Source organism: Typopeltis vanoorti, chromosome 22, assembly GCF_054136105.1.
Source record: "Typopeltis vanoorti isolate ZY-2024b chromosome 22, IOZ_Tvanoo_1.0, whole genome shotgun sequence".
NCBI lineage: Eukaryota > Metazoa > Arthropoda > Arachnida > Uropygi > Thelyphonidae > Typopeltis > Typopeltis vanoorti.
In genome coordinates, this window is record NC_143570.1 from 49,746,280 (window position 1) to 49,759,194 (window position 12,915).

Here is a 12,915-nt window from a genome sequence, read left to right on the forward strand (position 1 = left end):
GGTTTAGGGGTAATTTGGGATAAAATTTGAGTTTCCAGATTTTCTAAGAATAGGTCGGTACAAGAAGGAGAGAGAAGGCTACCAGTGGTTAATCTATTAAGTTGTTTGTAGTATGTCTTTTTGCGATGTAAAATAGTTCGAAGTTAAGCAATGCTTGAACAACTTGGTGATGTTTGGTGGGAACAAGTTTTCTAAGATGTCGATGACGTCTTTTCCCACTTTGCCTCTACCAACCATAATATTGAATTGGATATAAGCCATATGCCCTACATAGAAGAGAACTACCATTCCAGAACATTTAAAGAAGCTGCTACAGTCGCCCGTTCAACAGGTAACTTAAATAAGAATCAAGGCCTAATCACACCAGATATATGGAAAACTCTAATCAGATCATTTAACCAAAAAGAAATGAACTTTCATGAAAATTACAATAAATTTCTCATCAAATAAAACGTTGTATTGCGACACGCGTATTATATCATTGTATCACGCACAGTGATAGCTTTATATAGTTTTTGGAATTGTCGGTTAGTTTCCTAGTTTTAGTTACTTTCTACTGCTTACCAGTGTATCCTTTGAAAATGCTGACAGATATCAGTAAGTGAAACGTCGGATATTAAACTATTATTTACTTGACTAATATACAGAATTAAGTCTTTAATTTATTAATACTAGTGGTCAACAAAAAGGTCATAATATGAATGAACAAGTATGTTTTATATTGGATTATATTCCTCATGAATTTAGTAATCTTTAAGGAGAGAAAAACTTGACAAATTAAATGGTTTACTATAAATTCATCGGAACAACTGAAAGAAGTTAGTTTGTGTTTATTCTGCATTTACGGCCAAAGCAACTAAGAACAAAGGTCAGGTATTGTATCTGTAAATTACGTATCTTCTTTTGGCATGATTTCCAGATTGTTTTAAGAGAAAATCCCTACCACATCAACAGGGCCGAATTTAGACTTGCTGAGGCCCTAAGCTATACAAAACCAAAACCCTGAGGCCCCCTACTGTTTTAAATTACATCAGCTGGTCTCAGAAAAAGTTAAAATATATACGCCTTTTTAATATATGGAAATATATTGTCTTTTAATTTTTATTAAAAAAATAATAAAGTATGCGTTTACAAAATCACAGAAATAAGTATATAATTAAAGTGTTTAAAAATGACAAATAAGGCTCATAAAACAGAAAGTTTTAAATTAAAATAGGAAAATAAAAAGTAAAAATTTAATTAATATAACAACATAAATGGTAGTATATAAAAAATTAATCTTTTATTCAGGTGAAAATTTGACAGTAGACATCATAAAATTGGGTACCCAAAATTCTAAATAATACAGGCACATACAGGTACATATATATATAATAAATTAATATTGAAAATATGGAGTGGATAAATTGTTATAATACAACAATATTTAATAGAAATAATTATATTATATAATCCTCTAAAAGGCTCTAAGATATAACTTAAAACATTTTCTTTCTTGATTTCCCAAAAGCAAAATCATTAATTATGTCATCAAAAGATATGCTATGTAACTTATCGCTTTCTATACACATGATGTAAGTGCAGACAATATTTCTTGAGACATAGTTGCTCTCAGTTCATTTTTTATTCTCTTTAGCTGTGAAAATTATCTTTCTCTTGAACAATTTGTTACCATTAAACACAGGAATAGTCGTAATATTGTTTCCACATTAGGGAAAACTAACTCAATCTTGTCTTGAAAGATGATATGATACAAATCTTTGTGTTGAAAATATTCTTTATCAGGATAATTCTGCTTGACATACTCATGGAAGTGCCTCAGTTCACTCGTGAGATTAATATCAACATCGTGTGGAAACTCTTTTATTAACGTATCTACTGCTTTTCGTAGCTGTACCTCTGAAACTCCTAAATCAACTAAAAATGAAAATTTATTTGCAACATAATTGTAGACTGTTGTTTTCTCGTTAAATTTGTCTCAAGGATGCCTATGATATGAATGAAGGATTTCACTCGAAATTTGTCTCTTGGAGAAAGCTGTTCATTAGCATCAGGTGCAGCTTCATCATTGGCTTGTTTGTTTCTCATCCTCTTTCTTTTTACTGTAGACTTATATTCTACACCAGGCAATCTAGATTTAACTTCTTCTTCAAAATCATCAAAATTTTCTCGAATGTTTTTAACATAGTGAGAAAGTGATTTGTACAGATTTGCACATGTAAGTGCAATCTTTGGATCCTGGAGAGACATACTGGTTTGGAGAAACTCTGGCAGCAAATTATTCCATGAATGTAGCATAAAAACAAACTCTAGTTCCTCCATTTTTTCCAGAAGAGTACCAGCTTCTAGTCTTGTAGCTCCCTTATCATTCTTATCATCATAAATGTGACTTAGAGCATCTATGATGGGCTTATAACTCACATTTATGGCAGACACTGCTTTGACATTTACTTCCCACCTAGTGTAAGACAGTCTTTTTAGTACTCTGGTATCTGAGTCTGTTTTCAAGAAAGATAACATCACAGACCACCTCTTTGTAGAAGATGAAAAGAAAGTGTATATTTCTTGAACAACAGCAAAAAAAAACGTTTACTGCATCTAAACAGCAATCTACAGCAGCACGGCCCACAATAGCATGCTTGTTTAACTCAAGGATTTTTGTTGCTTCCCTTGTATTTGCCAGCCATATTCGCTGCATTATCATATGACCGTCCTCGGCATTTGCTGAAATCAACTTTGCAGTCCCTACTTAGATAATCCACCACCATACCTGCCATACATTCACCACTGTGATTTTCCAACTCTAGGAACGTAAGAAAACGTTCAACAGGTAAACCATCACCAGGTGATACATACCTTACTATAACAGTTAGTTGATCCACATGGAAAAGATCTGGCGTAGAGGCCACAGACAAACTGAAGTAACCTGCCTTTCTCAGATCATCCAAAATTGATTTTCTTATTTTATTAGACATAAGCTGGATCAGTTCATCACATACTGTCATTGACAAATATGAAGGAGACCCAGATCCTCTGTTTTATGTGATTGGAAAGAAATGGATCAAACTTAGCAATCAATTCTAACAAACCAAGGTAGTTGCCATTATTTCGCGATTCAAAAGTTTCATTGTCTCCCCTAAAAGCCAGACCACGTTCTGCTAATGTGCATATCACTGCAATAACACGCTCGAGCACATTCCTCCAATAAAGCTGTTCTTCTTTTATTTGTTTTGCTAGTCCCGAGTCTAAGGTTTGATCACGCTTTCTTGTCAAGTATGTAAGCAAAGCTCTTCTATGATCTTCAGAGTGTTCATGACTTTGAATTGCAATGGGATTTCGCCAGTCAGAAAATCCATCAGAAACTAGTGCTATAGTTGATGTTGGAAACACTTTGCAGACAAAGCAATAAATACAACCTGTTGTTGGTGAGTACACAAGCCATTCTCGATCGTATACTTCACCATTAACCTTCCTATTCTGAAAAAGACCTTTTGAACAATATCTAACCTGATTTTTGAATGAACGCTTAGAGTTTTAAAATGGACCGTTCCAGTGCTGACACTCTGATGGACCTTTTAAGATCCAGTATGAGAGTTCATCCTGTGTGAGGACACCCCATTGACCAATATCACTGAGTTTCGTGAATTATTTTGTTTCAACTGCAGATGTCGGTTCTCCAACAGCACCAACACTCACACTGGGATCAGTTACAATATTTCCATCAGCTGAGATTCCAGACTCTATGATCTCAGAGACAATAGGCTGTTGTTTTGGAATTGGCTGCTCTCCCTGGGTCTGTGGATCATCTTTCGTTGCTGCGGTGAAATATGTGTCAAGTTTTGTTGCTTTTTTGAATTCGTCTTCAAGCTGCTGCTTTCTTTTTCTTTTCTGGTATCCGCTTACAAATGTTCGCTTCATTGTATGGTTGGAAATGGAATAGCAGAAGTAAATGCTAGAAAATAAAAGATTACAAACATTTTTTAAATAATGATTTTAAAAATTAATTAAAAATTATTTAGGTATTAAACATAAAAATTTTAATTAATACGTTTTTGAGAGAGGGAAAAAACTTCTTTTGTTATAATTTGTATATTTAAAATTATTTCGAAATTATCATCGTGATATGTCTGACTTCATTTGAGTGATTTTTCTACGAATATTTTTTTATCAATTTTTGTATTTTTTTTGTTTTTTTTTATTTGAGGTCCCGGCAGATTGCGAGGCCCTAAGCTGTAGCTTTCTTAGCTTATACGTAAATCCGACACTGCACATCAATAATATGTCGAAGAGCTCACCTTCATTTGAAAGTCCTTATAATGGTTCTTCCCATCAAAAGTTAGATCACCTAAGTAGAATTAAATATTAAAAACGTATGTGATTTATATCACTAGTAAATGCAAAAGAAGGTATTCCGGGTTTATAATTAAATGTCTTGTTAACCACAAATGCACATTTAGAAAGTTATTTGTTCCTGTTTTCCATTGGTGTGATGGTAATCATTTGACTAACATAATTATGTAAAGAAGAATCTAAGTAGGGCTCCAAGATTTCTAATTTCGTAGCCGGGAGCAGACAGGTGTTGCACTGTGTGTCGCTTGAAAACTTCAATTTCAAATGCTCTTCTCTTGATGTATTTCAATAAGGCTTCGTGTCACTTTGGTGTCCGCCCAATGAAATTAGTTGCGGTCGGTTTATTTGGGTTGTAATCGGAACTTCTTTCGTTCTTCAGCTTTCTGTTCTTTCACATACGAGTTCAAACTTTAAGTCAGCCTTGCGTGTCCTAGCTTTGTTAAACTAACTCCAGGAAAACATTATCTTGTGACGAGAAATTCTAGATCTGTGCACCCAGCAGAGGCTGCACGCACGTGATGAAATTAGCCATAGGAGATTCTAACCTTTCCTAGTACTGTAGTTGGATTATGTCCAAACTTTTATGTCGTTGTTCACGCATTGTTGATTATTTTGCTGTTATTTAAACAGTTTGGGATACTTGTGTAAAACTGACAATTGGAATCGTATGCGCAAATCAACTGTCACGTTCCTGACTGTTCAAATGAACAGGAGAGTAAATTTGACTGTTTAAAAATTTAATGCTCTGATTGTTGAGTAATAATTAATTTTTATTGTATTGAAAAGTCTGCTAGTCGTTTGTCACTAGAAATGAGTCGGATTATTAGATCCATAGGGAAACTGATTTTGCCACTAAATTTTGGAGTAGTAAGATTCTCTTCTTAAAACTCTAAAATAGACCATTCTAATGCTAAGAGAACTAGATGTGATTACCCGAGTTTGAGAAATTGTATTCGGGTGGGGAAGTCTACAGAAAAGAAATTCTGAGTCACCATGCGAGCTTGCTTCAAATCCTCAGTTTAAACTCTTTACGAACTTCTATTTCCTATTTGCATACTAACGTTTCTTTCTGTTCGCGTTTGAAATTTATTTTTGCATTCTTCCCCTCCCCTGTTTACACTTGACTCAACGCTACGAACATAGAAAACTTCTAGTTAAAGCAATTTGCTTTCTTTTCCACATCAACCCCCTGTAGACTGCCTGGAGAGCGACTCATTACTTAAGTGAGAGAAGAGAAACTTGCAATGCTTTAATTGCAGGAGCAACACGCCCTGAAGGTATTTATTCATCTTCGCACTCAGAATAGGACGCATTCCTCCCTTAATGCTTCCATTGTCTTCGCTACCTGCAGATCCTATAAACTTGCATAATTAAATCGTCATCCTGTGATTTGTGGCGGTCATAACACCCACACTAGGGCCACAAAGGGGACATCGCAGTGGCAGGATAGAATTGTGTGAGGATTTGTTGTGACTTGGGAATTTTCTTTCTCTCGCTTTGTTGCAGTCCTTTATTCTTGTCTAGTAATTAACAATATATATCTTCACTTAGCGTTGGTATGTTAATTTGATAAGGTCTCTTCTACGGTCCTTGCAATGTTCTTCTATTCAGTAGAGTTAAAATTACTTAGGTTGTCTCACAGGCTCGCGCTTTTCTGCAGGCAGTCTTAATGGTGAGTGGTGGTTTCATTTGTTTTACTTCCAAGAGAGGGTGAGTTAAATTGAGAAATAAACAAGTAAGAGAAAAATTAAGTGGTGAATATAGTTCTCTGCATTATAATGTACATAATCACAGCCTTTAATTCAGATTCGGTCCATCCTGCCATAGAACACAATAGCTGCACTGTTGCAAAATGGTAGATGCCTCGTAACTCAGTAAGTATTGATGATGCCCTTGGAGTATAAATATTTGCGTTCGAATACCATCTAGAATTTTTGGATTTTCAACTAACTCACAAAATAAATCGTTCTGTTTTTCCATAGGCCAAGAGTGAACACTAAAGCCGAATGCGTGTTATCTGTGATCAAACCCGAGACTGAAAGAAACACACTTTCAAATACTGGTTCTTTGTGAAAAAGAAAAAAAAATCGCACAAATTATTCGATGTGTGTCGTAACACCTCATATAATATCGCTCCATGAGTGACAAATGTTGGATGCGCTGTGTGTCTGTCCCTGTTTCAAAATGCGTCAATTGTCATACAGAATATCTCTTCAGCATGGTATACCATTTCGAGCCTGATTTTCAATAAAATGTACTTTCTGTCACAATTCTGATTGAGCTTGAAATGGAAAAATAAATGCAGCCTATAGTTATATATATATTTTTAATTACAGCAAGAAGACCCAACTTGCTTCTGTTCTCAACAGTGAAAATATTTTAAAAGAAGTCATTTTATATGATCGATCATGACTTCCAGCCTCAGCAGCTCAGTCAGTAGAGACAATACCCTTTGGTCGGAAAGACCTGGGTTCAATTCCCCGTCCATGACGCGTGAGGAACCTTTATCGGTCTCTTTCGACAAAAGGTGAGTTAGTTGGTCTCGTACTGAGGTAGAGGGTCTTTTCTCCTGGAAACCCAGGTTATTCCTCACTGGCCAGTTTGCCTCAGAACAGGCCAGTAGAACACACGCAATTTACAGACAAGAATATTTAAAGGCAAAGGGGGTGGGGGGTAACCGCTTTATTCTCGTATTACGGTTTGGAAATCCAAGGTTACTTGGAAGGCCGTAAGCACTTAAGTGACTGTTAAAGCCACTGATGAATGGATGGAGGTCATTACTTCCGTTTTCCTCGCGTGCAGTAAGATATCGGAAAAAATGCGTTTGTATGTAATCGCTTCCCGCTAACTAACGTAGTTATAGGTCACTGAAGAGCGCGGTGTGGGTTTTTGATCTCAGCAGTAGTTATTGCAGTCAATTCTGTTCTCCTCCATACGCTAACCATAAACCATTGCGCTGTACTCTTAGCCTTTATCCTTCTTTTTTGTTCTTAGTGCATTTCCATTTGTCTTCTAAATGGTTTTTGTTTATTTAAGGCGCCAGTACATCGTACCTGAAATGTTCGGCTCTGTCCAACTTATTGCTCGTAAAAATTTAGTGGTGCGCTTAGATATTACGAAAATAATATTAAATAAAAAAGAAAGTTTGCCAGTCCGTTCGAGCTTTATTAGAGAGCCTGTCGCGAACGCCGATACGGCGTTCGCGACAGGCTCTCTAATAAAGCGCGGAGCAACATAAACCATCTCTTTTCGAAGGACGTAGGAAGATAATTTACAGCTGTAAACATTATTAGAGTGAATCTCGTAGCGAAAGAGGAAAATTGCATGCGACATCACGTGCACGCCTCCACTACACTCTTCTTGTTTATAAGCAAGAGGCATGGATATCGGCATGTTTACTGTCATTCATTATGGAAAGCAATCAATTCTTGCGGGATCGCCTCTCTTACCTTGGATGAGAAAAACAAAGTGTCTTTTCTAATTGCTTATTCACTGCGTGTTCTTTCCCCCGTCCCCATGATCTCTCATGCTCACTCTATGAAACAGGCACGCGCTTAAGCCGTCAGACGGCTATGAAGCATTTGTCGTGTATAGTTCGCTGCGATTGTGTACGACAAACCAAAAATTTATTCTGCAATTTTTTAAACGCTGATTAATGATTTGTTATACGCTACATCGTTTTTGAGAATTATAAATTTTAATTTTCACAGAAATAATGATGCAATTCATATCTTACTAATAATTTAATAAGTATTTTTTGAAAGATTAAAATATTTTGTAAAATCCTAAAAATATGATATACATCTTGAAATAGTATGCATCCCGATATTTAACAAAATTGATAGGTTAGTGCATGTTCTTTCCAAGAAATTGAGGCAATGAAACAGGTTATTCAGTTCATGAGACTGGTGAAAAATAAAGATAGCATTTGGCTACATGACTATAAATCGCTGAGAGGTTTTTTTTTTTCTATCTTTCATTCTATCCGTTACCCCTTTACTTTTTCACCTTCCAATGCTAAGATGTTCCGTTGTCATAAAATTGGTCTAAATTAGGTTTTCAACTACTGTATTATTATTGAATTTATTCTATTAATATGCTCACTTCATTGTATTTTTTTGTTTAATCACTTATGGTTTGTAACAGTTTATTCTTTAATCTAACCAAGTATTTTGCTCTTCTTGTTTAACACGCATAAGTTGATCATGATCAGAATAAGATCATTACTGTTTCTTCTGTTAGAGTTTTTCATATAGTTGAATTAAAATATGGATCGGTTCAGTTCCAGTCGCCTCTGGTAAATGATTAATTTGCGTTTAGGAGTGAGAAAGTAATGCCGATTGCTAAATATTTTTGAGAAAAATAATGTACTGGCTATACCTACCTATTCTTTATTAAAAGCTTGACCTTTTCTTAGTATACAAGAAAAATTAATTGTTGTTCCAGGATTTTAACCATGGACACTCCCGTTACCATCTGCACGTAGCATTGAATTCCTGGTCAAATCAGGTCTAAAAATACTTACGGAAAATCAGGATTATTCAGTCTCTTAAGGTATTATAAAATCATCAGAAACAGTTTCAAAATTCACAACAATACACTTTTCCAAAAAGAGGTTTCGATTTGGGTTTCAACACTGTTCAATTGTTTTTAATTACAGTCGAAGCAGTTCACGCCATGCGACCAGTGCGTTCTCAGATCGGTTTGACCATTTAAGGGCGAACAATACGAATTAATATCTTGGAGATTAAAGACCTCGCCATTCCCATTAGCAAGCAGACCTATTAATTTATTTTCAGTTAAAATGTGGGCAACAGAAGACAATGCGATTTGTAGGAATTATTATATTAATATGATTTAATCTTTACCATTTCTGGTTTGATTTAAAAATGGGTAATTGTTTAGCTCCCCAAATTGTACTGATGAGAGTGTAGTACTAACGCATGATATGTGCATCTCATGTGTCATATCATGCAATTCTCAATCAGGCATATATTCTGTTCGTTTGGTGTCTCTATCGCAGCTAGAATGATGTTGCCAACGTCATTATTTATGATGGAAAACACTCGAGTTCCATTCTTATCACGGTCATTGAGAACATTTCTATGAAATAAAATGGATGTGTCGAATGGAAGACAGGACATTCGGTTTCATATTAATTAATGGGTTGGTTTTTCCTTCCACATAAAGATAAGCTACTCTAGAAACAATGAGAAAGAGAATCAAAGAAATAGTCAAACATAGGGTATACAATGGTCCTGTAAAAGGCTTGGAATATAGGTAACGGTTGATGGTTAATATAGGGAGGAGAACAGAATTATCACTGCAATAACTATGATTATGAGATGAATTATATCTTATTATGCGTGTCCTCAGACAAGTTTGTTTGCAGAAGGTAAAACTTCCAATCCCTGGATAATATCCCAAGTAGTCTAACGGATTCGAATCTTAAGTTTAATAGGTGTTTTAATGTTCTTTTTATTTGCAAATGCAATCAAAGAAACAAAGACTGAGGTCAATGTATCGCTGTGATCATATTGCGAGTTGAAAAACCCAGCTGTCTCCATAGGAGATCGATTAACTCACTTTCATTTCAAAGGCCCTTATCTAGGGTCTTTGTTTGTAGACGGGATTCAATCCAAGATCTCTTTTAACCTCAGAGTATCTTCGATTGTTTAAGGTGAGTAGTATGGGTGGCACATCTGACAAGATCAAGATAAGATAAGGAATCGTGACGTGATTGTTTGATGACGTCATTGTGTGCATGGCTTCATGGGTCTGGAATGTTTGGAATTTCCGTGTGGGCAAGTGTGTCACTGGCTTCAGCTCTTGTGTTTTGGTTCGCGTATGGGATTATGGGTGATGGTAGAGATAAGGATTCGTGTTGTGATTGGTGGTGCAGTTCTGACAAGATGAAGATCAAGATAAGATAAGGAATGGTGACGTGGGTGTGTGTTGTTTTCAGATGTAGATGAGTGACGTCATTTTTTATTTGTAAATAAATGTCGTCATTTGTTATTTGTAAATAAGTGACGTTGTTGTTTTGAATGGAAAGGATGATATTAGTGGATAAGAAATCGTGTGGGGATTGGTGGTCGCTTCTGACAAGATCATGATCAAGATAAGATAAGGAATCGTGACGCGAATGTTTGTTTTCAGATGTAGATAAGTGACGTCATTTGTTATTTGTAAATAAGTGACGTTATTGTTTTGAATGGAAAGGATGATATTTGTGGATAAGAAATCGTGTCGTGATTGGTGGGACACTTTAAACCAGATCAAGATAAGATAAGGAAATGTGACGTGAATATTTGTTGTTAGTTGTAAATAAGTGACGTTATTGTTTTGAATGGGAAGGATGATTTTAGTGGTTAAGTAATCGTCTCGTGATTGGTGGGACACTTCTGACAAGATCAAGATAACATTAGGATTAGTGACGTGAATGTTTGTTGTTATTGAGTTTGGAATGATAATTTAATTTAACTATATTCTATGTCACACATACATAGTTTTTTTTCTTGTATAGATGGTTGTACTAATTTTCCAATACATTTTGGGTATCTCTTTCCTATTAAAGTGTGGGAATTCTTAGAGAAAGTCGCGATGACTCTCGTGTTTCGAGTTTTTCTGAATAATTAATTATATACTTAAAGTAGCTGTCCTTAAACACACACATACACATTAGACAAAAAAATCGCTAATGTGTCCATGTTGATACTCTAATATATACCCTATGATTATTCTTATGGAAAAAAAATACTATTCAGTATTAGAATTACGTTTACCAAACGACACGCGATCAGTTATGTTTAAGTTAAAAAAGTGCTCACAGCTTTCCAGATGACTCTTCTAAATACGAATATTCCAAAATAGTTCAATTTTATATCCACAACACAAACACAAAAACCACAAAGAATGAAATTTCTGTAAATACTGTAGCCTGAACTAGTTACTTCGTCCTTTTGATTACAGACCGTAGATGCTGGGGTTTCGTCATTTGCAATATCCCCGAGCGAGCGGTTTTCTTCAAAGGGGATGACATGAGTCACATCCGTAAATTGGGATATTGTTCAAAAGGTAGCATTTCCTCAAGTTTGGATATTTCTCAAATAATTACATATGACTAAGGACTTAGTATCAAGATGTTTGAATAACACATATCCTAAAATTATTCATTCTTCGTTACCGTCGGGATTCATTGGTGTTGTTAATTAATGCTTACATTTAATTTTAATTTAGAGTAGTATCCGATTGGTTGTCTGTATTAATTCTTTCCCACTTAGGAAAGTCTATGCGCCGTTTTGTTTAGGGTAAGTGTTATTTCCGGTTTCGAATTCCGATTGCTGTTAGAGTATGGAATTCAGACAAGTGAAATTTTTATTATTTTTTTTTCAATTGATTCGTTATTTTCTGTATTTTACTTTTACAGGTCATATTCTAACAGAATAACTGAGCAGAATTAATAAATATATAAAGTATATGAGAATTTATTTTCCAACACTGTATATTTCTGATTAAGTCTTACCTTTAAGTATCTTTAAGGTCGCCTTTTGTTGTACGTAGATGAAAAAAAATAAAAAAACGCGTTTTTTTATTTTTTTTCCAAAAAAGTTTTCATAAAAAATGCGTTTTTTCCTAAAAGTTATCATAAAAAACCAGTTTTTTTAATTTTTTTTTCCCAAAAAAGTTATCAGTATCAATTGGAGGTGACATCACTAAAAGATATCCGCAAACGATGAGCTCACTCATCTCCACTAGGCTGAGCAGACATCTTCTGGAGGAGAGGGGATGGTGAGAGACTAGGGTGATGGGTTAGGTGGGGGGAGCATTGCAGGGAAGACATCTGTCACCCTCTGTGATATCACAGAATGAGAGACATATGTTACCCAGAAATATCCAAACACATAACGACATTGTTGTCATGTTTTGTTTGGCTATGGAATTGTGGGTGATGTTTTTGAGATAAGATATCTTGGAATTTTCCCAGGGTGACACACATCCGTCATTGTCGTCATGGTTTATCCAACACCATGTAGAAACATGTCCGTGAATCATCTGCGCAAAAGTTTCATTTTGGAAGGAACGGTCAGGGTTAAGGGTCAGGTAAACAGTACTATAAGGAAAAATAAACGAGTCAAGTGTCTTTGCAGTTACGACAATTCGTTCATCCTGTGAAGTTATCGTATTGTGTTGTGGTGATTGGTATCCAGGAAAGTAAAGTAAAACAATGGGTGAGCCACAAAAGTCATTGAAATTTTCTTTCTTCAGGAAAATAGCACGAGATAAAACTCTACACCTAGCTCTAAAAGGATGGAAACCGATTATTATTTTAGAAGACACGTACATTGTGATGTATTTATCCCAAACCACTTGGGAAAAATTACGCAGGAAGTGGTCTGATATCCTCGGCTACTTGCAAAGAAGAGTTGACTACGAAATGGACCTCGGTGAGTGTTATATTCTGAAATGCCAAGATGGGGAACTAATACTTGATGATACAGGAGCTGATGGAAGTAAGGTTTTTTCTATTAGTTGTGAAGAAGCTGAGAGATTTTCAACAAAAAT

At 35.4% G+C, this 12,915-nt stretch overlaps 1 protein-coding gene and 1 long non-coding RNA gene across 7 annotated transcripts in view; one reads left to right on the forward strand and one right to left on the reverse strand.

Annotated features, from left to right (window-relative positions):
- LOC150094407 (uncharacterized) overlaps positions 1-12,915 on the forward strand; it is an 849,964-nt gene that overhangs the window by 605,382 nt on the left and 231,667 nt on the right. The gene's annotated exons all lie outside the window — the stretch shown is intronic.
- LOC150094409 (uncharacterized) overlaps positions 3,646-12,915 on the reverse strand; it is a 53,959-nt gene continuing 44,689 nt past the window's right edge. Inside the window, exon 3 of the mRNA XM_090412465.1 lies at positions 3,646-3,952. Coding sequence (XP_090268591.1) covers positions 3,646-3,952 — 307 coding nt within the window. The remainder of the gene's footprint in view (positions 3,953-12,915) is intronic.